The sequence below is a fragment of the Parus major genome, chromosome 3, assembly GCF_001522545.3.
Source record: "Parus major isolate Abel chromosome 3, Parus_major1.1, whole genome shotgun sequence".
Classification (NCBI taxonomy): Eukaryota; Metazoa; Chordata; class Aves; order Passeriformes; family Paridae; genus Parus; species Parus major.
The window spans coordinates 13,736,260-13,762,415 of NC_031770.1; the positions used below are offsets into that span (position 1 = coordinate 13,736,260).

At 37.5% G+C, this 26,156-nt stretch overlaps 1 protein-coding gene across 34 annotated transcripts in view; it reads left to right on the forward strand.

Moving 5' to 3' along the window:
• NRXN1 (neurexin 1) overlaps positions 1-22,934 on the forward strand; it is a 670,738-nt gene extending 647,804 nt beyond the window's left edge. For 23 of the 34 annotated variants that reach the window (XM_015621249.2, XM_015621265.2, XM_015621267.2 and 20 more), the window contains 2 exons: positions 3,580-3,667; positions 19,499-22,934. In XM_015621249.2, the coding sequence (XP_015476735.1) occupies positions 3,580-3,667; positions 19,499-19,806 (396 nt within the window). In that variant the 3' untranslated portion in view covers positions 19,807-22,934. The remainder of the gene's footprint in view (positions 1-3,579; positions 3,668-19,498) is intronic. The other 11 variants (XM_015621250.2, XM_033513250.1, XM_015621273.2 and 8 more) reach the window with 1 other exon arrangement.
• The last annotated feature ends 3,222 nt before the right edge of the window (positions 22,935-26,156 follow it).

Sequence of the window (26,156 nt, forward strand, 5' to 3'; positions counted from 1 at the left end):
CAAATCCCAATTTCTTTATTTTTGCAAGCAGACATAGCTGGTGTAAGCAAGACCTATTCCTGTGGGGGCCACACCCCTGAATAGCTGTCAGAACCAACATTCTGCAATAACTTCTAGTTTTACTAAATGTGGGACTTTTTTGGCTCCATTTTTTTACTGCCATGTTAATTGTAATTTTTTGATATGTGTACAAATATCCAGCTTTTAAGAATCCATATTTTACAGTGGACTGCATTTTAAATCATAGTCATAGCTGCAAATAGAATCTGAAAAATCTCTGAAAATACACAAAGAAAAGAAGAAGCAATTAAAAGAAATTCTGTCTGCTCTTTTACGCTGTATGCTTGCTATTTTAAATTTTTTTTAATCTCTTACAACTGGAGTATCACCTCTTAAATGAATTTGAACAACTCACCCAAGAGACATTCTAATCCGATCGTGTATGATGATGATACCAGTTGGATGTTATCCTATTAGGCCCTCACTGTAAATAAGGGATTTTCCACTGACTTTTAAATCCTTGATTAATGAGAATGCTTGAAGCAGTGTCCTGTAAATTAGCCATAGTGCTAGCAACAATGGCAATTCACTTAGGAGAACTGATTTGTTTTAAATCTTGCCATCCAAATTAAAAAGCATGAGGAAAAGATAATGTCTAGTAAGTAAAACATATTACTCTATCTCACATTATTGATCTGCATCCCATGGCTGTCTGACACCAATTCTGCTCTGTCTTCAGGTAAATTCCCATCAGTCAGAGCTCTTCTGGAGAAAGAGCTCCAGAAAGTAACTGGCCCACAGTATTAAATTTATGTATTCTTTTATATATTCTCTAGTGTTTTAGCTAATTCTGAATCCCATTTTGAATTCTGTCAGGCAGACCAACAGCTTTCATTTGTAGTTTGGTCACTGCCATCTCACCTGCCTTTCACAGCTCCTTTGTCCTTTTTTCTCATAAAAATATGTCTGAGCAGCAGCAAAGGGGTATTTGGGTTTGGGGAAAGGGGAGAATGGGGGCAGGTTGTGACACATCTTTTAATTGATACTTGAACTCTAATTCTTCCTCACAGATTTTTCTGAAGAAAAACACTTTTCACATCATCTTATCACTTTGCTTCTTATTCAGCTTGATACTTGATTTATTGCTTGCAAGAAAATTAGTTTTATACCAAGTATTGACTTTGAAACACACATTACTTCCTTTAATATGCTGAGACATTAATGAGGTCTTTCTCGACATTATATATTCGCATTTATTTAAGGTATTATTCATTTCTGTACCCATAATATGCATGCATTTTTATCATTCAAGAACAACCCTTTCTTCTTGTAGAAGTATGAATACTCTTTCTATAGACTGGAATTAGTGTCACTTCATAAAGACAGTTTTGACACTCTCTTATAAGTAGCTGAGCAAAGTATCTCTCAGACATTAAGACACTTAAAGTGCATTATTTTTCTGGTGATTTTGAATTACCAGAATTTTGAATGTACTGCAAACTGTAAAAAAAAGTAGAGTTAAATAAAAGTATTGTCTTATCCAGTGTTGTGGGTAGAAGGAAAAATTTGATACTGTGGCTTCACTGATCTAATTGAAATTCTTTGGGAGACACATGATACTTTATGTACTTATTATTATGTTTTTATACTGAATGGTTTTAGGGTTTACAGAACAGAGATATTTTCTTATAGGCAGGTTTTGTTGGTTACTTCATTATTTTTTCTTTATATTTAAAAAAATAGAAAAGCTAATTTTCCTCAAAGAGACTAAGATACTGATTTTCAAGCTTAAATGATTGTCATCTGGGGAAAATAAATGTTCCAACTTTAGTTTTTTACATGGTAGAAAGAAAGGACAACTAGAAATCATGTTTGGGTGTTTGTTTTGTTGGAAACAAACATCTTCTTGAATTTCCAGTGTCCATTTTGTGATTATGGCATCCAAACATAGCTGTTGTCTATAGACTTTTTGATTACCTTCAGCAAGTTACTTCATTCTGTTATGCCTCAGTCTTTTACCTCTAAAATATATTATTATTATTCTTATTATTATTATTATTTTTTTTCTTTGTTATGCCTCACATATTAATGAATGCATTCCTGTATCACTTTCCTACTTCAGAGGAGTGCTGAAAGCTTATATTCATTAATATTCTTGAAGCATGACAAAGTAAAGCCTATTATTGTAATATTCTTCGCTTTAAAACTCTGGTTAGAATAATAATGATAAACAACATTGGTTAGCCTTTGGCCCTGCTGCACAGACATAAAATTTTTACATCTTCAGATTTAAACTGATGAAGGAAAACTTTCATACATTTCATGTCCCTCCTCTATACCCACAGAGAGATAAAGGAAGAAAGTTTTGCATTCAGTGAAATGGGTTGTTGGCATATTTATCATACAGGAATCTAAGAATGGCTTTTTGCCTGCTGTGTCCTTAGCCTCCTGTTTGAATATGATATAGTATTTTATTCTCTCCATGTATTTCCTTCAGTGGGGTGAACTGAAGTTTGAAATGGACAGTTAGGAAACGCCTTGCCCGTACGAAAAGCGTCTTCCTAACCTCTTTAGTAAATTCTTGAGAAATGACCAGGTGCATGACAGTTTATATTTCCCTGCTATTATGTCCCTGAATTACTGTAGATGTTCTTATTACATTTCTAAATGACTGTTCTCAGAGGTGACTTGAAAAGATATAAATTTCTTCATGTTGACTGATTGATTGCCTCAGTATTTCATTGAATACCTCCTCGTTCTTGCACAGTAAAAAGCAGTAGATAGGAAATCCCCGGTTCTTTTTTGAACTTTTGTGGTGTGTTATACCATACATCCCCTGGTTTGCCTACCTTGTCTTGATTTATATGATTTCTATATGCAAAAAATTGTTCTACTGCATTTCAGCCCTGGGACCTAAATATAGCACTCATACAATACTTACGCTTATTTAACAAAATAAGATGTTTTCACTGATTTACGAAAATACTATAATAATTTCTAGCATATATGCACTTATTGTTTTCTCTCCTTGACTTTCTTTTCATTAAATAGTTTTCAGCTCAGTGAGAGACGTGTTTGCTTCTTTTCCTTTTTTATTTTTTGTCTCTACATCTGAGAAAGCAAGTGCAGTTAATGGAGAAAACATCACTACATTTATAATAGTTTTAACAGCTGCACTGCAGGCAGTTCATTATTTTGACTTGTTTTTCAGTGCCCTCAGTGTTCTCAGTAATATCATAGTAGAGATATTGAAGATAAAAAGGGAAGACCAGCAGCCTCAATATACATATTCTGTCCTTCTACTTTCTGTCCTTATTACAAAAAAAAAAATATTAAAATGTGTAAGCGCCCACACTGGATATCTAACACAGTTCTAAATCCTGACAAGTGCAAATTGAAAAGCAAAGTCCCATTAATACAGAGTTGGAGAGTGTCACTGCACCATTACACTTTAAGTCTGGAATGCTTTGGGCCTCGCATAAATTAAAAAAAAAAAAAAAAAGAAGACATGCTGGTGAGAATCTTACAACATGTTCAGTCAATTCAAGTACACCTATTTGACTCTTATTTTCTTTGCAGGCTACAGATGACATCCTGGTGGCCTCGGCTGAATGTCCTAGCGATGACGAGGACATCGATCCCTGTGAGCCGAGCTCAGGTGGGTTAGGTTAGTCAACTTTTTTTATTACTTTCTTTTCTTTCATATTTGCATGCTCCAGTCCCCCAGAGTCCCAGCTAGCAGGACAGTCCTCTTGTGCATTGCAAGGAGAGGTTGAATTGGGCTGTTTCTACATGTGGTGGTGTCAGCAGAGAGGAAGAGTCTGCTCCAAGACATCAGATGGGAGTCATGCCACAATCTGAGCCAAGTTGTGGCTTGGCTGGGGACCTGAGGATGGACTAGGAAGGGCATTATAGGGCTCCTGTAACAGTGTTGTGATAAAGAAGGTACAGCTTCGTTTAGCAGAAGGTGTTGCTATTGTTTGTGCCTAAGTGTTGCCCTTAATAAGGTAAAAGTATATTGAAAATGTTATGTCACAGAATCATAGAATGGCCTGGGTTGGAAGGGACCTTAAAGATCATCTAGTTCTGATCTCTGGTGGTCAGGGACACTTTTCATTAGACCAGGTTGCTCAAAACTCCATCCAACCTGGCCTTGAACACTTCCAGGGATGAGGCATCCACAGATTCTCTGGGCAACCAGAGCTTCACCAAGCTCACAGGGAAGAATTTTATCCTAATATCTAATCTAAACCAAATGTCCTTCAGTTTGAATCCATTTCCCCTTGCTCTGTCACTACAGCTCTCGTAAAAAGTCCCTCTCCATTTTTCTTATAGGCTGCCTTCATGCACTGGAAGGTAGAGTGGAATTAATTTTTAATTACAGTTAGTGGTATGAAATTTTTTATAGATAGATAAAACCTGAAGACACAGAATACAGGAGTCTCAAATTCCAAATTGTTTTATAGTTTTTTCCCAAGCCAAACCTATTCAGAGTGAATATTTTAGTTGTAACCAGAAATAAGATATTTTGACATTCTAGTATTTTATGTGAAACAAAAACTTGGTAGTGTTTTGGCCATGTCTTTCCTAGTCCACTGAATAGTGGAGATGTAGTAATAATTCTTCTCTGTGAGATAATGGAAAGATTTGGGTTGGAAGAGGCCTTTAATTATATCTAGTCCCAAACTCCTGCCATGGGCAGAAACACCTTCCACCGTGTTGCTCAAAACCCCATCCAGCCTGGCCTTGGACAGTTCAGGGGATGGAACATCCACACCCTCTGTGGGCAATCTGTTCTGAAGGTTCAATTATATTCAATTATGTTTAGTTAAATACCACAAACCACCTCTAAAAATCCCAATGTTTATCACTGAAGTGAAAAGGCTGCAAAACTTCCTATCAGTCTGAATATTGTGCTAGTATATATCCTTTAAAATAATCCTAGATAGTCCAGTGAATTATTCCTGCTTCCTTGTTGGTTTGGTTCAGGTTTTTTATTTCCTGAGTGAACAGCTCATATAGATAAATCTCAGTTTTCCTTAGAATTTTCCCCAGAACTCCTTTGAATTCTGTGCTGCTTGGTAGCATGCCCACTGTTAGTTGTCTGAGGTAATTTGGTAATCTTTGGTACTTGCTACTTCACTTAATAGTAAAAAAATTAAGATCTATTTGTTGGGAGGTAACATATTTAGCTTGAGTAGGAACCAATTTAATTTGAGATGAATATATTAATGCAAATAGCAACTAAGAGCCACCTTAGCATGATGCCAAAATCTGGGGCAGGAGAAAAGCCTACATAGCCCTAAGACAAATGAAATTTTTCTTCATATGCAAATGCGTGGTTCCTATTTTAAGTCACAGAGCTCAATACCCACACGCAAGAATTATTTACTTAAACAGAAGTAAAGGCAAAGACACTTATGGTTTGTCTCAGTGTCTGACAGACCTGCAGGATGGCACCTGAGCTCTTTGAGGAAGCAATTCACAGATCTGATAATGATACTTCAGGGTTATTTTCTTTCGCTTTCCAATTAAAGGATTTCAGAGTAATGTTCATAATTCCTTGAAACTGAATGACTGTCTTTAAAACTGAATATCAATGGGTACCCTCACATAGTTTTGTGCCTCTCAGGGAGATATTTCACGTGCAGAAGTCTCCAACATTATGATCAAGATATTCAGGAATATTTTTTTTCCTGTTCCTTCATTCCCATTTACAAATTCTTGAGTTTAGCAAGACCATCCTGTCCAGTATGAGTCAGTGCAGTGGCTCATATGGCTCTGAGCTCATTCATGACAGTTGTTTCCTTGCTTTACTTAACTCAGGCTGTGCTGTTCAGTAGATAAATTGACATTTAGGGGCGTGTTATTTTAGTTTATAAGGTAATGTTAAAGCAATATATTGGTTACATAGCACTAAATAATTTCCCAAATCGTCTGGGAATGCAGCTTTGGTATTAAAGCTGTATTTGTATTTTCTCAGGCTTGCAGCTCACTGAAAGCCAATGAGATTTCAGAATAATTTTTCTCTGAGGTAGTTTGAGCTCTGGGGCTGCAGTGTTTGGTTGCCCTGAACCATGCAGAGTCATTTAGTTGGTGGCTGCAAGAATGGGAGAGGTGAAATTAAATTTTCTGACAGCTTATTGTTTCTGTCCAAACTATGGTTCAGGAGAGGGCTGTGAAAGTTAGTCTTTCAGCAAAAAATTGCCATTAGCTTTACATGCTGGTGTTCAGCTTTCCTGTTTTAGCTTAGCATTCATCACACAGCTACACTTCTCATTTTTGTTTATTTGAGAATGTTTTTACTGTTTCATTTGTCAGATCCCAACTGCCACTGTTTTTTTTTTTTTCTCTTTAAAGCTGTGCATTGGCACAGGAATTATGTTCTGCATAATCCCAATTGTCTGGATCATTTTATCTGTCATTCTTCTCATCAAAATGTCACTCGTCCTCCCACTCAACTTTTAAAAGCTGTTAATTTGCCTTCATCGGCCTTGTCCTTTTATCATACTTGAAACTACCTGAACCAAAGGGGTTACTGAAGTTGTAACCTCTGGCATATCAGCCTCTCTGTAAGGTGTTTTAGTCACTTAGTGTTATGAATAACCTTTCTCCATGAATAGTCAGGTAGGCATTGCTCAGTCTTTATAATACTGCAGTCTCCATGTGGATTTGAGCTACTCCTCACAGTAGGCTAGAATTTAAGGAGAGAGGCATAATATTTTTGGCAGAGAGAGACTAATGATTGTTTTTCTTTTCAGTTGGAATAGGATACAGAGGGATATGTCCCTCCATTTAAAATATCCCCATGGTTCAGATCAGCTTTTCCCCCTTAACCCTTTTCACAAGCCAGATTGGCTTCTCCACAGCTACTCCTCAACATCCTCACTAATGTTGGTGAGACTTATGTATCCTAAAAAGTAATTTTAGGAGGCTGAATATATGATGGTTAGGGCAGTTTTATGTTTTCACTTCAGAGGCTGTAGTTTGGAATCCACCTCATGGCAGGAGATGGTGCCCTCAGAGCTGTGTGGTCAACACTTTTCTACCAAGAATTCAATCAAGGGATGGCCAAAACCCCTGCAGTTTTAGTATCAGAGCCATAGCTCAATATTTCCCTGATGATTGCCCATAATATGGCTATTTCCAACCAAAGTTCTCTGCTCCAAATGAGAGCCTATTCAACAAACAGTTTGAATATGGTACGCCTATATCTCATAGAAAATACTGCTTATCCAGATTTTACTAATTAGTGAGATTTATGAGCAAAATAGGGCTTTTTCTCCTAGTACAAATATGTTGCAGTTTGTAGTGGCTAACAAGTCCCACTCTGCCACCACCAGCTTTTCTTTCTGTGCACCTGTCTCCTAAATAATAAATGGAAAGATGCAATTTGCCACAAATTTCATATAAGACATAAAAATGTAAACCCGATTAGGAGCTGCTGAGCAGCAATCCCATCATCTTGTCTGGAACATAAAGTCACAAAAATTATAATTGCAGATTTCATTGTGGTATACAAACTGCTAAATGTGCCATAATTGGATGAAGTCATAACAAATTTATTAGCATGCAAAACTTAGTCAACATATTTTTTTTTGCATTATGTTTTGTGTGGTAAGACAACAAGTATTGCTTTCACAGTCTCTCCACCTTCCCCTAAATACCAATAACAACATGAAGATTGAGGATGATGATAATAATAATAAAAAAAAAATAGTTTATATATCCTCAACTTCATGTCATGGAGGAAATAATAAAAGCTTTTCATTTGTAGACAAGTTAAAAAATTTTAGTGGTAACCTAGCCAAAAGAACGAACCTGGGACAACTCACTGATTTTACATGAGGAGTTATAAAACTGCAGGTGGACAAATTGCCATTCTGCATGTCAGGACTGCTGTTCCAGCCATTGCTGAGCTCTGTAGAGAGCTCTGATTTCTGCTGAGTTTCAGTGAGCATTTGAGCTACACAGCTTATTTGTTCCAGTTACTCTGGGCTGGTATTTTATTTGTTAGCTATTATCTAACCACTTCTCTAGCTATTGAAATGTTCCAAAAGGCAGAGAGGTCTGAGCTGGGTCAAATGAAGTGAAATCACTGAGTTTAATGGCAGGGAACTCTCAACCAGGAAAAAAGTCTTACAGTTTTAGACAAACACACAAACAGTTCTTTTTCTGCAAATGAATTTTAAATCTCTCTCCAATTTGTGACTTGACAGAGGTTTAAGCTCACAATTAGGTTGAAAACTTCTCCTGACAGCCCCATCAGAAATTGGATAAGTAGAGGTTTTGGTGGTCGTAAAGCCAGAGTATTCACAGGTCTTGGAGATTTTAGCAGAATGTAACCTTCAAAGTGAAAGAGAGGTTTTTCTTCAGGTTCAAACAAGTGTCTTTCAACCAGTGGAACTCCACACGTTGCAACCAAAGAAAATACTCCATTGTCTCTTGATTTTTGGCTTCCACTTCCCAGGGTAGTGTTTGATTGGTGGCAGATCTTCTCCTTCACTATTCTGTGGATAAAAAGAATAAGAATAATCAGAACGGAGTTCAGTCATGTATAACAGCTGGTAGCACTTGTTGGCTTTCTTGGACCTAACTCTTAATTCAGAGGGGTAAATTAAATAATTTATTTTCCTATATTATTAAGTAAGAATGGTTAATAGTATAAATGCTTCTGGACTGATCTTTGAGCATATTTTTAATTTTTCCTACACATTGGCCAGGCTAACTGCATTGAAGAAAACAACTGGTGACAACAAGTAGAAATCTCCAAAGCACCAGTTTAGCCTAGAGGGTGAACAAGCCACTTCTGAAGGTGGCTCTTAGAGAGTCAGACTCTTTGGTGAAGGCTTTGTCCTGTGAGCAGAACAGTGTGGGGCATCACATGCAAGCTGCTCCCTACACATGCATGTCCTCTGTGACATGTTGGATAGATGAGATGGCTCAGAATTCTATGTTTTCAGCCACCATGTGATGGTTTAGGTTTTGTCCCAGCATTGATACCTGTTTTTATTAGCAGGCAGAACTGTGAAATACGGATTGTGAGTGTTTTATGCTCATTACTAGAAGTTTTGCTTTCTTTCCCTGTCACGAATTACTGCACTGTATTCCTGATGCATCTGGCAGCAAGATAACATTGCAGTAGGAGGTGAAGTGACTCCTATAATTTATACATCACTGCAAGTGCCCTATTTAATGCTCTTTGTGGAATTCATTGTGCAAGAAGCTGAAACAAAGAAAAATAAAATTACAGTTAGTTCATAGGGCTACTATGTTCATTATGGCTCAAGACATAAAGGGAATATTTGTGCCTCAGTCCAATTATCCTGCAGTTCTATATGAATTTTCAGTACCAGAAAGATCACTGGGTTGTCTTGAATCAGACTTTTAAAATGTTTAGCTGCAATACACATAGAATCTGTGTATAAACCACTATAAGGCGAAAATTATGATTTATTTACAAACTTTCCTAATGTTACCAGTACAATTACTATGCATAAAAGGGCTGAGGGGATTAAGATATAGATTAATCTCCCTTCAATTGAAGTTAAAATATCTGTTAAACCTATTTAATTTTTTTCTTTTATAAATCACAAAGCTTTCTCCAGAGGAACAGAAAGTAAAGGCTGCCTTTTTCCAAATTATTTTATTGTGAACTGAACTACTTCTTTGTCAACAGGCTGAGGTCCTAGTGTTTTTCACAGTGAATTTCAAATATGGCATTTGTAATTTGAATTTTATCAAATAGTTTTTTTTTCCAAATTATCTAAAGAAGTGAGGTTAAAAATCATTATTGATCCATTGTGCCAATGTTGACCTCTACTCTTTGCCAGCCATGCCATCAAAACTTGGGAATGCTGAGTGGAATTGGAGGTTTCTAGCCAGTCCTTAGTCCTTTCATACATTCCCAGTGTCAGAGGGAAGAATATAGGTGGATGCTGGGGTGCTGGCTCTTTTCCTGTACACAATGGTTTTCTAGCAGTGCAATACCAGAAGCACCCCATGCTCAGTGGCTGCTGAGAAGTATTGACATCAGTCTGCTATAAATCACACAAGGCTCTCTGTTAACTCGAGCAAGAGCTTCTCCACTGGTGCGTAAATGATGAACGGTTTTCCTTGGGTGTGAACTTTGAGGGTGCATTTGTATTCCACACATATATCCTTGCTAAAGCTGGGTCTTCTCACTTTATAAAATGTGGAGGAATTATATCAGAATGGCTACTGTGGTTTAATCCCAGCTAGCAAACATTCACAGTGCCAACACGGGTTATTATTTGTGTGGAAACACCTAAATCTTTATTTCCTTCTTCAGACATAAGCAGACAACACGAAAAGGCAACCTTTGTGCAGAGAAATTTACAAAGTGACAGTTGTTAGTCCTGCTGTTTCATGTTCAGTGGTTTGGAGTTAGACATCTCCACAGAACAGACAAAAGCAAGTGGTGACATTTTGAATAGTTTCAAGAAATGTACTCTTTATGAACAATAATTCAAGAAAAATGGGTGCATTACTCAATGCCCGTGAAGGAGTATCCAAAGAAAGAGGAGTCTGTTATTTTTCTTTCTTTTAAAGATGTAAAAGACAGCTAGTGAGCCAGTTCTGAAGGCATTCACAGGCCAAGCTGCAGCACAAGATGCTGCTGTGATACCAGGACTGAGATGTGTACCTAGAGAAGCAAACCAGGCCCTCCACATCACTCATTCACAAATCCACTGACTTCAGAGGAATCCCCTAGATTTTCCAGTACTAGAATATTCCCTAGGTATTTCAGTGAAATGTCTGTGAATATCACATCCTTTAATTCAAGTTAATTGAGGATTTACTTTCCTGATTTTCTCCAGAAGAATTTACAGCAAAAAGTGTTGCTTGTATATGAGCAGTTGTTTGACCTGTCCTTTTTGATATTTCTGAAAAATGAACCTGTCTTACAGATAAGGTATTACATAGACCTTAAAAATTAATTGTCTGTGAATGCAGTGGCTTCATCTGAAATGAAAAAAAATTAGATCCATGTCCATACTCTCTTCAATAAAGCAGACATGGTTTCCAAGCCTGGTATTCAAGATTTTCAGTAATAAAGCACATTAAGCTCCAGTGGCTGCACATGTATCATTAGTAAATGAAAATAGGTTCTAGACAGCTCTAAATATTTTGTTATTCCTTGTTGTTAGCCACAGAAATAAAGATGTGTGTTCTTTAACAGCCTCCACTATGAGGAGTTTCCACCATTTTTAAAAAAGGTGTCTTCAATCTTGAACCAAAGATTCACTGAACTGAAAAATAGTCTGTAAAACACATTATGTTTACTGAAAACAATGAAATAAGGCCAAATATAGATTATGTGGACTCTCAAAAACATTTTCCACAGATGAACTTCATAGTCTGACATTGGGTGAAAAATGCAGAAAATGACTTAGTAATTGTAAAACTGAGGTTTTCAGAAACAGGCAAGTAATTTGCTGACTTTACAAAGACTCTTTTTCCTGATTTGATAAGGAATTTGGAAAGGCAGAGGATTTACTTTCATAAGGATGAAGTAGAGAGATGATTGAATCTGGAAAAAAGTTCCATTAATTTTCATGTCAATCTGCTTTAAAAAATCCTAAATTAAAGTGTATAATCCTAAAAATTTGTCCTTTAAATCAAGTTTAAACTTAGGATCATGAGTGCACATAGACTGTTGAATAAATAAATGAGTTCTAGTTTGTTTGAAATTAGACCATGTGTTACTGGTGCCTTGATTGATGCAACCTCATTGTTTTCCTTGAGCTACACCTCATTCTGGTTTGATTTGCTACATCTAGTGCATATATTTTCTTGCACACTGTGGACACTATACTGAAAATGTTTCTTGTAGCTTTGTAATGCATATGCATTGAATTTCTTCTTTTTGTGAAGAAAACTCACTTTTCCACAGGACTATTTTTCATCCTTGTTTTCATGAAAAAGGTAGAAGAACAAAGACAATATTTTGCAAAGATAGGAGAAGGTTTATAGCCAAAATACTGGCCTGAATTAGCATTGTATTGCTCAGTTTCTATGCCAAGGCTTTCTTAGACCAATCTTGAGCAATAAGATGTTAAACCAGGTCTTCTAAATTCTATAGGAAATTTCCAGTACCTGATAAATTCAGTTAATATGGTGTTCTGGAGTAGTTGGTGCCTACCAGCAGCAGGTTCTCAAACCAGTAACCATCATACCAGACTGCTGCCAGTGAACTGATTTGCTGGCCCCTCTGCCAGACAAGGGAAACCAGAACAAATTGTAAACTTCTCGCTGGTGTTTTCTAGCAGTCAGTACAGTGTGAACACCCACTAGCTCTTGCCCATCTGGCACTAAGGATGTGGCTACTAATTCAACCCCTTGCTCACAGTTAATTTAAACCTGTGCAGAAGCACTGGGGTATTGTAGTGTGTGAGTTGTGTAATTTGACAGCCTGAAAAGTGGCAGACAAATGCTGACAAGTTTGAAAACAAACTTGTTCTCAATATAGAGAATAGGTATTCTCCAAGGATGTTGCTCATAAATGGAAACAGGAATAATTCAAGGCAAAAGTAACCTATAATAAGGGTGCATGTACCTGAAATAGTCTAACCTTAGGCTATCTTCTTCTGACTATATAAAGAACTGAATGAAACCTTGTCCTGCTATTTTGACATGCTATTCTATACAGGTTTCAAAACCAGCACTTCTCCTGAGGTTAAGGGCTATGGTCTGGATCTGGCACTTTGATGGTTTAAATGTGAACTGGCTTAAACAGTAGATTCAGATCTAGAATACATCATATGTTGCGAATGTACCCTTTAAAAAGTTTCAGAAAAGGGACAAATGAAAGATGAAAGAAGTGAGAACACAAGAATTATATTCTGAAATTAACAAAGCTTTATAGATATCTCAAACTTTTTTTCCCTTGTGCCAACATCAGAAACACAGAATTGTTTTATAGACTATGATGAGAGAAGCAAAGAAAAACAAGGCAGTCTTATTAATTTTAATAATTTTATCAGGAGAAAAATAACATTAATTACATCAAATGTAACTCATATCTATCCTGAATTCCAATTGTCTTTCTCTTTCCACTCCCAGAAAAGCATATGTGGTTTAGGCAGTAATAGGATTCAGGCTGTTGAACAAGAGTAGCTGTTGAATCTGAGCCTTTGGGTAGGGGGAGTAGCTCAGTATTTATAGTAGCTGCACTCCCAGTGTGTGTGCAAGTATATTCTGGATGTCTTGAAAGCCTGGCCCCTTCTTCTCCCAGGCATATTATCAACTTTGTCAGTAATGGGTCTGACTTGATGACAGTATTTGGAGCAAATTGATTGCTGTGTGCTTTCAGCTTCAACGTTCAAGCCATATATATATAATATATATGTGGCACAGACATTTATCTCTTCATGTAGTAGCTGCTTAGTGAAGGAGGAAAATCAGGGAATCACCCACAGTTGTGAGATGAATGTGGGTGTCTGCACCTCCAGCTCATTTCAAGAGCAAGAATCATTCCACGCTCTGCAGGCCAAGCCAGCAGATTCCTCATGCTTTACAACTACATTTTGGTATTCTGCTGAAAACTAGTTCCTAGATAAGGAGGTCTGGATTTTTTTTGCCCTTTTGGTTTTTGTTTTTTTGTTTTTATAGTGAGATGACACTGCTAAAAATAGCTAGCAATGAAACCTTGATCTGGCAAAGCTCATAGAAAAACTTTTCCTGAAGTCAGTGGAGCCCAAATGTCAGAGTTTTGGTTCAATGCAGCCAATCTTATAGCTAGCTGCCACCAGAAATTTATGTTTCCAGTGCCCCTTTTCTTGCTCTTTTCTTGCTTTAAACACTGAGTCTTCAGGGGCAAGAGTAGCAGGCAACTCACTGAGGAAATGAACCCAGTTTAGCTGTCTGAACTGGTGGCCCACAATTGCAGCAGCTTAGCTCCAGCCTGAAGACATGCTGTCAGTAGTGTAATATTTCTGTTGTCTCTTCCTTATGTTATCTTATTTGCAAAAGCTTCCCTCCAAACTTGAGAATACTTCTTATTAGTAATTATTACAAATTATTAATACTAATTTAAAATATAGACTAACTACTGACTCTGCTAGTCAGGCTGAAGCAAAGTACCAAATTACCAAATATTTCTCAGAATTTGCACTAAACCAGGACAATTACTTCATGCAGAAAATAAAGGAGAGATACAAAGCTGAATGACAAATCTAGAATTGGGGAACAGTAGGACACCTGAACTGATAAAAGGAGAAAGAATCCTTGTTTGGAGGGAATGAATAATAAAGAGAAGCAATGAAACTGAAATGTTAAAATATACTAACAAAAAGTGTAAGATCACAGGGAAGAAGGCTGCTAAAAACAATAAGTGATATATTGGTTTACATTCTCCATTTGAACTAAAATTAAATTTAGTTTTGTGGAAAATATTTTCACAAAAGCTTCTCATAAAGCTGCAAAATTTTCCACTCAGCTCTGCAAAACATAGTAAGTCCTAAACCTCATTGATTTGGTATGCTCCATCAATTGGCACTGTACAACCAACTAACCCATCTCCCTTTAGACTTACAATGGCATTTTAAAAGGTTGAGAAAACAACCTTCCACCTCTCAGCCACAGGGGAAAAAGAAGTTACTTGCAAAACCTGCAGTCCTAAGGAGCTGGTAGGATTTGTAAATGAGTTGAAGTCGATATATGACAAATCATTACACTTGGAAATAAGCACTCTGTTCAGTGCAGAGAGAATGTTTAGTTTCTTAGCAAAGCAACTTTTTTAGCTGTGGATGCTGTTCCACTGCTAGACTATTTTTATAACAAGCTAAGTGAGTTGATGTCATTTTAGAGGTGTCTTAATGCGTTATATCCTGGGTTTGCCCACCAAAGAGTAGAACAGATACCTTAAAAATTTTCCTTTAAGCACAAGTCTACAGCAGACCATCACACCTTTTTTGAAGCTGGGCTGCATCTACCCCAGTTCTGCAGAAGAGTTTGGGGGTTTGTTTTTCAGAGGCATTCGTTGTAAAGTGTGGATGCTAAATTCTGACACTGCCTGTACAGATTACAGGCCGCAAGAGCTTCTCAGGCTGGCCCTGAGAAAGTAGTCTGGGAAAAACATGAGAACGAATTAAAACAATCCTCAGGGACACAAAACAACCTTGCAGGTGTTGTTATGTGTTCCTTGTTTTCCTTGCAGGAGAAAGTCAGGGGGGTGGTGAGCCCCACTGACCAATGATGGTAATGTAGCAGTTTACTAACCAATAAGAGTTTCCTTTCTGTACTTTCCACGTATCTGTCTATAAAACAGGCCTGCTAGCAATAAACTGAAGGGTCCTCTTGTTCTGACTCCCTGAGAGTCTGAGCCGTTCCTTCCAGCCGTTCCCAATCGGAACGACAGTAAAGAGCTGCTGAAATTGCAGTGAGCTCAGAAACCAGTTCACCAGAATCCAACAATGCTGCAGAAAATCGACCACAAACAGGTCTACAATGATAGCACACGGAGTGAAAATTAATACGTGTCCCGTAAATAATTGCCTTCATGCCTCATTGCAAATGCAGTAGTTAAACATTTCTGTCTTGTGAGTAATTTCCTATTCACAGTTTGTGGGAAGGCATAAATGTAAAGAAAACAGGTTTGGGTCCTTTTGTCATTTTTTTGTTTTGTTTTTCAGTCTGCTAATTTCAATTCACAAACACCATGGGAACCTGCAATTCCAATTTTCTTTTCACAGTATTAATGAAAACTGGGCAGTGAAAATAGTTAGATTTTTTTCCCTCTAAATTTTAAACCACTTAAAAATACATTCAAGAATACTAACTTTCTAATCCATTATTACACAATGTAAAACTGTGCTCAATTGCTATTATTTCATGCAAAGTTTTTCGTAAGTGGTAGAAGAGGCTTTTAGAACTCAGTTTCTTCTAAGCTTGTCTTTGAGGGAGTAAAAAAACACTGGTTGTGTGCTGTTGAGAGGAGAAGCTGTGCATCAGAGAAGTTGTTTCAAGAAGGAATCCTTACACCACAAAATGACAATCATTTACTCTCACTGTTATGGCAAGGTTTGAGCATATTTAGTGCCTTTATGATTTTGTCTTGTTCCTAGTCAAACCAACCTCAACTTACTTTTTTAATAAATAGATAGTTTCAGGGTTTGGTTTTTGAGTATATTTTTGAGAAAACTGTTTAGTCTTAGAAATCAGAGTAATGTTTTATATAATTTAATCTTAACATATTCCAATAAGGTATTTTAGTGCTTATTTACGGTAAGATGTCTAGGATGAAATTAATATCTTTTTCATGCTGCAGACACTAAAAGTGACTGCAGCTGAGTAGCTGACAAGGTTACCTGCAGACACACCTCTGCTGCTGTGCCAGGAGCCAACAGCTCTGCCTGGTCCAGCTACCAAGATTCTGGGAAGAAAACTGCATCCAGTGTTTCCCAAAGAGTTGGAAAGCAAAGAGCATGATTTCTGTAAATTTATAATCTCTATTTGCTCTCCACTGAAGCCATCTTCCATCCCTTGCAATAGTTCCTGTCTTGCAGGGGAGAAAAATATAGGTAAATTCCCCTTGGAATTGACTCCAGTCTTAGTCAAACAAAGGTACTGCTGAAATAGAAGGCAGCTGTTTCAGCAATGTTTTGGATGTGGATTTATTTCTTTATATAGATTTCAGAAGTAATTAAGGCTGTTTTTTTTCCAGTGGCCCTTTCCTCCCTGTCTCAGAATAGGACTCTTGCTTTGGTGTGTATTCCTGTAGCTTGTTCCTATCTAAAGTGCTCACAGTCAAACATACATACTTTGCAAAACTTTTTTATTTCCTCCTCCTTCATTTGTCTAGAAAGGCCCAGCTAGGTAAAAATAATATTTTCATGTAAATGGAACAAAAATAGCAATTCCTTTTCCTGGCTGAACTGCTCCTTTTCCAGAAGTCCAAACAAATGCAACAACAGATGCTTTGAAATGTTATAAGTTTAAATAGCATTAATGTAGTGGTTGACTATTTCTCAGACAGATGGGTTAAATGAGATAATTGTGAAAGCATTCTTAAAATAAAAGAAAGCCATCAGGTGAGAGGCAGGAATTTAGGTAACATTGAAAAATATACCTTAAATGTTTCTTTTAGGTCGCAATATTAGAATGTTTTCCTGTGAGCAAGCTGTTAAGTGTCACTTAGTAGACATTAATTGTAAAGTTAGTTGACAGTATTTGGCCCAAATGTATGTATCTTAAAGAGGAAGAGCAGCTGTTAATCCATCAGGTATTGACAGTGTGTTCAGTGGCTTCTATTATTTCTCAAACAGAAATTAATTTCCTGAAATCACATACAGTGAGATAAGACTCTGTCTCATTTTTATTCACTGTGGAAATACTCAGTCTTTGTTCTGCACACAATGCATTGTCTCTTGTAAAACAGTAAATGACACCCTAGGTGTAAAAGGATTTCAATTTTCTACGATAGCTACAATGAACAAACAGGATCCAAACCAATCACTGACTACTGTGGAACAGGGCACCTTTCTTGGTAGGGTGGCATCTGCCCTGAAATGACAAAAACATCTTAAAACCTTCAAGCTCTCTTGTGTAGCCATAGAAAGTACCAATTGCACCAACTCATAACAAGTAAGAACTTCCAGAAGGATACAAAAAGTTAAAATACTATGTGACATCAGTTTTTTTGAATCTTACAGTTTTCCCTCTGTTCTTTCAGCTGAGCAAAATGTCAGTTTCTTTAAACTGGTTTGAAATAACTGCCAGGAAAAAGTGTTTCAGCAGTAAGAACACAAATCATCAATAAATAAATGATGAGTAATACCAGGGTAGAGAAAGAACTTACTCTTTGGGGGAGTTGTGGCTTTTTTGCTATGTTTTATTATTCAGAGGCCAGTTGTAGATGTCTGTAGCTGGTGGCTGCTTTCAATTCTGGTTGTCCAAACTTGTTACAATTTTCTTTACCAGTGTTTATAATTTGGCTGGCATTACCTTTAATGTATCACACTTAAAATCATCTTCTTACTATGCCTTTGCAGTGCTTAAAAGAGTGGCTATGGAGCATAGTGTGCATCTGTGGGCTTTGAGCAAGACACTTCTAACACACTTCAGAACAATCCTACCCATAGGCACACCCTAATAAAGTTAACATTATGAATATATTGTAAAACTAGCCTTTAGTACTTTTGGTTAGCATCTCTGTTTTACTGATTTAATTTTTAGCCATACATAATGATTTAAAGTGCAATTTCTCTCAGGCAGCCTGGCTCCCCTAAGCTCAGCCAAGGCTGGCAGTGCTGATACAAAGCCTCCCAGAAGTTTGGAAATGCTGGTATAATTAGAGGAATACTGCACAAACTCAGATCACTTCATTTTTGTCCATGACACTTGCTAGGTTAGAGAGGCTCTATCTCAGCTATCACCACTTTAAATGATTCTATACAAAGATCTGCCTCCCCTCCTGCTGAAAAATTCAGTGAAGAAAGGAGATCATGGAAAACCTAGAAGCATTGTGTCTGCTTGCTGTGAGCATTTAAACCAGAAATTCCTCCTGGAATTAAGGTTTAATTCCTCATGGCTGTGGAAGGGGACAAAATATGCCATAAAACACAATAGTTCCTATCAAGATTTTCCACTGTGAAGACATAGGTCAGTTCTATTCATATCACAGCTGAAAAGACCAGAGTCTGGCTTCAGAGGTGGGTTCTTAGGAGGCTGAGTCCTTGCTCTCTGCAATTTCAGAGGTTTTCTTGGGGCATAAATCAATCCTTGAAGGAACATCTGATAATGGCATCAATGAGAAGAGAGAATGGGAGAAGCTGAGTGAAAAAGTGCTCTAAAGTGTAGCCATATTCAAGGAGGACTCTGATTAGAAAATAGGAAGTAGGGTTGGATAGCTCTCTAAAGTACTAAGAGTAAATATAATTCATTTTTTAAAAGAAAAGAAAACACTAGAAGGAAAGGAGAAAGTGAGAAGCTTGGTGAGGGAAGTGTACAGGAGAGCTGAAGATACCTTATTTGTAAGTGAATTTATTGTAGTGAATTTATTGGCTGCTGTCAGCCATTTTCTTCTTTTTTTCCTTCATTCTGTCTTATTGCCACTGCCTCCTCAATAAATAGTATGGTGTAACTTTTTATTCCTTACAGACAAGGAAAAAGGGAGAGACGGAGAAAGAGAGAGAGGGAAATCCTTTCCTCTGAGATGTCCATGTCCCTGCATTTAAATTGTGCCTGTTATTTCATATTGTTTAGGCATTACTTGCTTAATAACACACTGGGACAAATGATACCCTTTGAAGGCTGGAACTAGATGTCCCCTGCTGTCCTTTTCCTTGTTTAAGAGTCTGAAAAAGGGATGGGCTGCAGCCCTACTGGTTTTGGACTGGTGGGAGGGGTACGTGGATAGGCTGTCCTGGCGCATGGGCGCAGCTAAAGGACACATGACCGTAGCAGCAGACGTGAGTGGCTCCTCCATGTGCAAACACAACAATAACCCCTCCTTTCTGTCGTTATCTACCCACAGCAAACCCCACCAGGGCAGGAGGAGGAAGGGAGTACCCCGGCTCGTCCGAGGTGATCCGTGAATCCAGCAGCACGACGGGCATGGTGGTTGGGATCGTGGCGGCGGCGGCGCTGTGCATCCTCATCCTCCTGTATGCCATGTACAAGTACAGGAATCGAGACGAAGGATCCTACCACGTGGATGAGAGTCGAAACTACATCAGTAACTCAGCACAATCCAATGGGGCTGTGATCAAGGAGAAGCAGCCCAACAGCGCTAAAAGTTCCAACAAAAACAAGAAAAATAAGGATAAGGAGTACTATGTCTGATCTCAACATCTAAAAGAACGCTTGTATAGAAATAGTCTTCATTTTATCTGAGACATAATACAAACTTATTTACTTTACTTTTTATGAAGCACATTCAAAAACAAACAAACAAACAGAAAAGACAGGGAATGCAATCAGAAAGGAAAGACTGTTTTTAAAAACAAGCATTTCATGCTCTTGTTTTTCAGAAACAGGAGCTGATAAATTCCCTAACATCCACAGTGTTTTCATTTACTCTGCCTGTCTTTATGTTGCTGGAACGTTTCTGAAAGACAATGATGACACCACGCATTCATAAAGCAAGGAGTATTACTACAACATCGAGGCACAATATGAAAATAAAATCAAATTAAAAAAAAAAAAAAACAAAACAGGAAAAAAAAAACACAGAAAAAAGAAGCTACCTATGATTCTGGATTTAGCCAAAGTGCTAGCGCTTTCTTGAGAAGTAAGTTAGTCTTATTGTCAGAGAAGACTGTCATTATATATGGTGACTCAACAAGCAAACATAAAAGAGTTTGCCGTCTGGTGCAGTGAAGCAGTGATTGGAAACTTGCATTTTGAAACAAAGTGCTGGCTTTTCTGAAGACTTATGTAGAAATACTTTCAAAAAGCCCCTTTCTGGTTGTGAGGAAAAATAGTACGGAGGCCTTATTTTCAAAAACAAAAACAAAAATCTGGAATATAAGGCACATTTCCACAAAAAAAAAAAAAAAAAAAAGAAAAAAAAAAGAAAAACAAGAGGGCATAGATGCAATCATTGGGAAATTTTCATGCACGCTTAATATGTTATTACATATGTTTATATAAAAACACATCTATATGTGCTTTCTGGACTGTGATAAGTGATGTTTTATAGCCTGTTGTATAGAAAATGCAAACTATATCTGCTCTTCAGCCATTTTTGGTAAACTCAATGTTATAAGTGTTGCTAGGTATAGAGAGTTTTATGACATCTGGAGCAACAGACATTCTTCAGTTTTTTTGCAGCCATTATAAATTGTCCCAGACTTTTTCCCCTTTTTTTTTTTTTATTTTTAATTTACAGTGTAGTGGTTATACAAAGGGGGATGTGTATGAATGTATATAAGAGTCAGCTAATTTTTTTCTTACCTGTACAGCTCTATTATGTTGCAATTAAGTTTCAGTAGTTTGTATGAAAGAAGTGGACTAGAAAGCAAAAATATATCTCTACTGTAATTTGTCTTCTCCCTCCTATCCCCATCTCTTGCTCCTGATATGCATCAATGAGGTTGATCAGAATGGCCAATTTTCCTAGAAATATACATTCATTAATTAGCTAAATATTTAGTCACTTACTTAAACTGGCCTTTGGCTACCAGTCAAAGCTTCACTATTGGAGAGCATGGTTTGCCTTACAGAAACCTTGTTCTTAGAAATTATGAGAATGATGAGTTTCTTGAGAATCTTAGGAAGTATCATATAGTGTTTATCTGGCATTCATATAAAGAACAGCTACTGCAGCACTGGGTGGTAAAAGATCTAAAAATACCCACTGTAATTAATAATCCAGGCTGATTCTATTGCAGAATTTATCCCTTTCTCCAAAACGGAAATACTCTTGAGGTGCACGATAGTATTTTTCAATGGTGGGCATTTTGACATATGAAAAAGTATTTTTAGCTAAGTTGATTGTGTAGTATTGCAAGACATCATAACCAGACAGATATAAGTTCATTATGTTTTAAAGTGACACAGCTTATCTTGCATATATAAAACATTAATGCATTTTAGTTAAACACATGAAATGTAATGCTGTAATTTACACGTTAAGTTTGATTTTTTTTCTAGTAATATTTCATTAGTTTCACAGCAATAAATCATAACATAACATTTTATTTACACAGAAGTTCAAAGGGAATACATTAGACAGAAAGAGGGTAGTTCAATAGAAATCAACCAAATCATCAGAAGGCCTCCTGGGAGGGATATAGATATTCACACTTTACAGACAGGAAGGAGAAATATAAAATTAGCTTTAAACAGCAGACACAAAACATTTTGTTGTGTGTTACTCATTGTAGCCGATGAAAAAAAGTTGGGAACTGGTACAGCTATCTGTCTGGGAGTCAGAGCACTTTAAAAATACATGTAGCTGACATGAAAACACCTCTCTTGAAGTTTGCCAACCACATCAAGGTGTGTCATGTTGCATTTGTGAAATGACTTCTTCTTTTCATTAGCATTTACACAAAAATGAAAAAAAAACAAAACAAAACCACAAAAACCACAAAATCCATCTGATGTTCATTTCCTAGATTGTTCACCTGTGGCACTCATAATTTCTCCCACCTTTACAAGACAGCTGTACTCAGGGAATGGCAGGGGCAAGGGTGACTGGAGGTCATTGCTGGAAGCAAGAGACTTCAGCTGGAGGGGGGAAAGAAGTTGAAAGCCAGGTGGTGTTCAGATTTCAGTGCTTGAAGATACCTAGAAGAACAAGAATAATCTGTTGACAGGAGACTGGACATGACAGAATATGATTTGGGTGAGATGAAATGGTCTTTTCTGCTTGGTATTGATTGCATTAATGAAATAGCGTTGTCAGGCCAACTTCCAGGCAGTTTGGTAGATCAATCTTTAACTAAATCCATACATCAAGGGAAAAAAAAATAAAAAAAATAAAAAATCTGCTACTATTAAAATAAGAAAACACAATTTTAACACTGTTTCTGAAGGTTCTCCTTTTTCCTCTTTAATTTCATAAATTAACAGAAAAACCAATTATGGATGTATCAGAAATGCCAGCAAGTGGATTTAAATTCCTTTTTGTTTAAAAGCAGCAACAACAACAAAAAAAACAGACATAAACCAACTACCTAACATAAAATTGGATCCTTTCTCTATAATAACCTAATTTGTTTGACTGAGATGGCTTCATTTCTATGACTGTATTGTGTTGCCTTTTTTAACAAAACACTAAATAACGTGTGAAACTTTCAACCCTAAGACATCAAAGAGAGGCCCAATGCCCCTAACCTTATAGTGCTTTCTGTGATAGATATTTACAATTTTTTTATTTGTTGCAAGGCCAATTTATTCATTATTGGAAATGCTAAGCAAGTGGAATTTACTGTTTTGTTAATAAAAATGTTTCTTAATACAAATGCTGTCTTGTTTCTTCTCTTCCTCTTAGATTGTGAGTACCTGCTCATTTTAAGGCTGTGTAAAAAAATTGGCAAATTGGTATGAAGTAACAGAGACACTCATGTCATGAAAAAGTGACCTCAGAGCTCTTTGTACATTTCAGTGAAAACCTACAGGTCCTGCATTCAACTGGCCCAGTTATAAAAGTATTAATGACATCAATGAATTGGTTATGCACAGACTTGCTTAATTTGAAATTTTCTAGTATTTTTTTAAATCAAAAAATTAAAACTTGATGTTCTCTTCCCCCTCTGTGTGAAAAAAGAACTCCCCTTTTTGCCAGTTTTTGATTTCTGTAGTGGAAATAAGGTGGAGGAGGGTAAGGTAATGGGATGAAAAGTTTCAACATTTGTTGAAAGTGAAAACATTTTCTCTTGTTTAGATGATGTTTTAAAAATTAATGGGTAAATGAATGTATTTCAAGTCCTTAAAAACATTTCTAGATAATAATTATAAAATTTCAACTGAAGCTAATCCATTACATAAGTGTTTTCCTACTTAGCATGGCATTTAAATTCCTGGGCAACTTCAAGCAAACATCTAATCCTATTGATTTAAGAGAGTTGCCTAAATGTACGGCTGAATGGGGATGGAGTTAAGCTTTTAGATCAAAGCTCCAAATAGAATTTAACTTTGTATCATCTTAAATCACATCAGCAGCTTTTTGACTTCAATGAGATTTATTCATCTGCTTAATTACATATAGACTGAAGTATTTTAGATAATTTAAGCTCAGGAATATCTGGAGAAAAACAGTTCCTATCTTCCATTGCTATAAAATACTTTGAAAATTCTAAACTGCTTTATACTGAGATTAGGTCTTGTGAATGTGCTTAAAAAAATACTGAATATTCCATTTAGGAAAATGCTTTATACACATTTGAAGGAGCTATGACAATAGTGATTTTTGTTCTACTACTACAACAACAAAGAAAACCCTCAACCAAAGCCAAAAACAACTCACATTTAATTATAAACTTTCAAATTCTACAATGTATTTGTTTTTTGGTTTTTTTTTTTTTTCAAACATCTGTAATGTGTTCCCCCTTTTATCAAAATCCTAATAGCCTATCACTACCTGCATCATTCATCATTTTCTGGCCACTATAAGTGGTGGTCTCCATCATCAATTATCACTGTGGTCAAGCAGCTAAAAAACCTTCACAAGATGATGAAAAAAGAGAAAAAACCTTAAACATGCCCCCAAATGTGACTTAGAACAAGGGAAGTAAAATACACATGGGCTGTAAATGACAACTGTGCTTCTTAATTCCTCCTATGTGACTTCCTTATAGCTCAGTGAAACAGTTTCAAAGTTGGGTGCTGGATCTGATTTTCATTTTGATTATAGAAATTTGCTTTTAAGTTCAGTACAGGTCTGTTTAGAGGTGCTTAGAACTATTGTGCTGGCACACTTTATTTGGAGTGCAGGCTATTTGGTTTATTTTAAAGTCCACACTTTTTTAAAGTTTCTAAATATTTCAGTTAAAATCTTTCTGGCTCTCATGGGGAGAAAGAGAAATCCATACTGCATTTAATTCAATTTGCACATTGATAAATGCTTGGGCATTATAAAACTGCTTGCCTGCCAGCCTCTGATTCGTCTGGATAGACTGCAACTGATTTGGTTGGTCACTGCTCTTCGTGAAACCAGAAGCATCCCCCACAGGTCAAGCTTAGAAGTAGAAATTCCAGAAAAGATACAGAGCTCAGTTTTGTCAGACACAGAGCCAGAACTCAGCCAGTCCTTTTACCCTTTACCCTTTGGGCAGCCCTTTGGAGGCTTCTTCCTACTGAAGGTCTTTGACAGCCTTCAGACACCAATTGTAACTACTGTAAAAGATAGTTTGGCCCCATTCTTTTTTTCTCACTCATCACTACACAAATATCTTCATCTCACAGAATCACAGAACCCGCTGAATTGGAAGAGGCCCATCAGGACCATCGAGTCCAGCCCCTGGCCCTGCACAGAACACACCAAGAGTCACACCATGTGCCTGAGAGCATTGTCCAAGTGCTGCTTCAACTCTGTCAGGTTTGGTGCTGTGACCACTACCCTGGGGAGCCTCTTCCAGTGCCCAACCACCCTCTGGGTGAAAAACCTTCTCCTGATATTCAATCCAAACCTCCTCTGACTCACCTTCTGCCATTCCTTGGATGCTGCCTCTGGTCAGCAGAGAGAAGAGATCAGTGTCTACCCCTCTGCTTGCCCTCATGGGGAAGCTTTAGATCACTGTGCTCAGAAAAAAGAGATTTCCATGTGACATTGCTCCTCCAGTTGGGTTTGATTGTGGCAGACAGGGTTTTTTAAAGAAGAAAAATGGTGACATAAGGGGTAGAGTTATTTGAAAGGGCGTGGGATTTTCAGTGCGTAAATTGCCTTTAAGAACAGTAATTTCATGCTGGCATACACTTGAGAGATTTAGAAATCCAGGTCAGTAATCCTCAAAAACATCCTTTTGGTAAACAATAAAGGCATGAGCTTGTTTGTCAGGAAGCACAGGGACCAACAGCAAGGCTATCAAAATGTGAATGTGTCAGTCTGGTTGCAGCAAATAACACAGGGAAATGGAATTTGGGCAGCTAAAATTAGCTGTTGGCACACTGGCTGGACTCTCATGAGTGAGTCCAACTACAAGCCAGTAAGCATTTATTGGATGATAAACAGCAAAATACTTCTATTATAGTCACAGTTTGGGATGCAGCTGACAGAACAGAGGCACAGGCTGTGGGGCTGCACTAGCTTTTCCAGGACCAGGGACCAGATTGCTGTTCAGGTGTCCTCCAAGCTGGGGAACTGGGCAGGCTCCACACAACCACCTGCTGCATGACAGATGATCAGCTATTTCCAGAAATCCTCCCTTCTCCCTTTGAAATTGAGGTACATTTCTAGGAATAGTACAGCAGCTTGCTTTTTGGAACACACTGAGTGGCTCCCAAGACCTGTCCCACCTCAGCCAGCATCATCTTAGTGAGAAACTATGGCTGCAGGTCCAGGTGAGAAGCCTCCACTGTCCAGGACTGCCTTGGCCACGGGAGCCCCTCAGGGTGGGCAGGTGTGAGGAGGGTAGGACATGAGAGCTGCCAGTGCTGGTCTGGTGTGGCTACAAAGTAGGGGAAATTCAGCTGTGAGGGTCTCACAACCAGGACTGCTTGGGGAACTTGCCCCAGGCTTGGCAAAG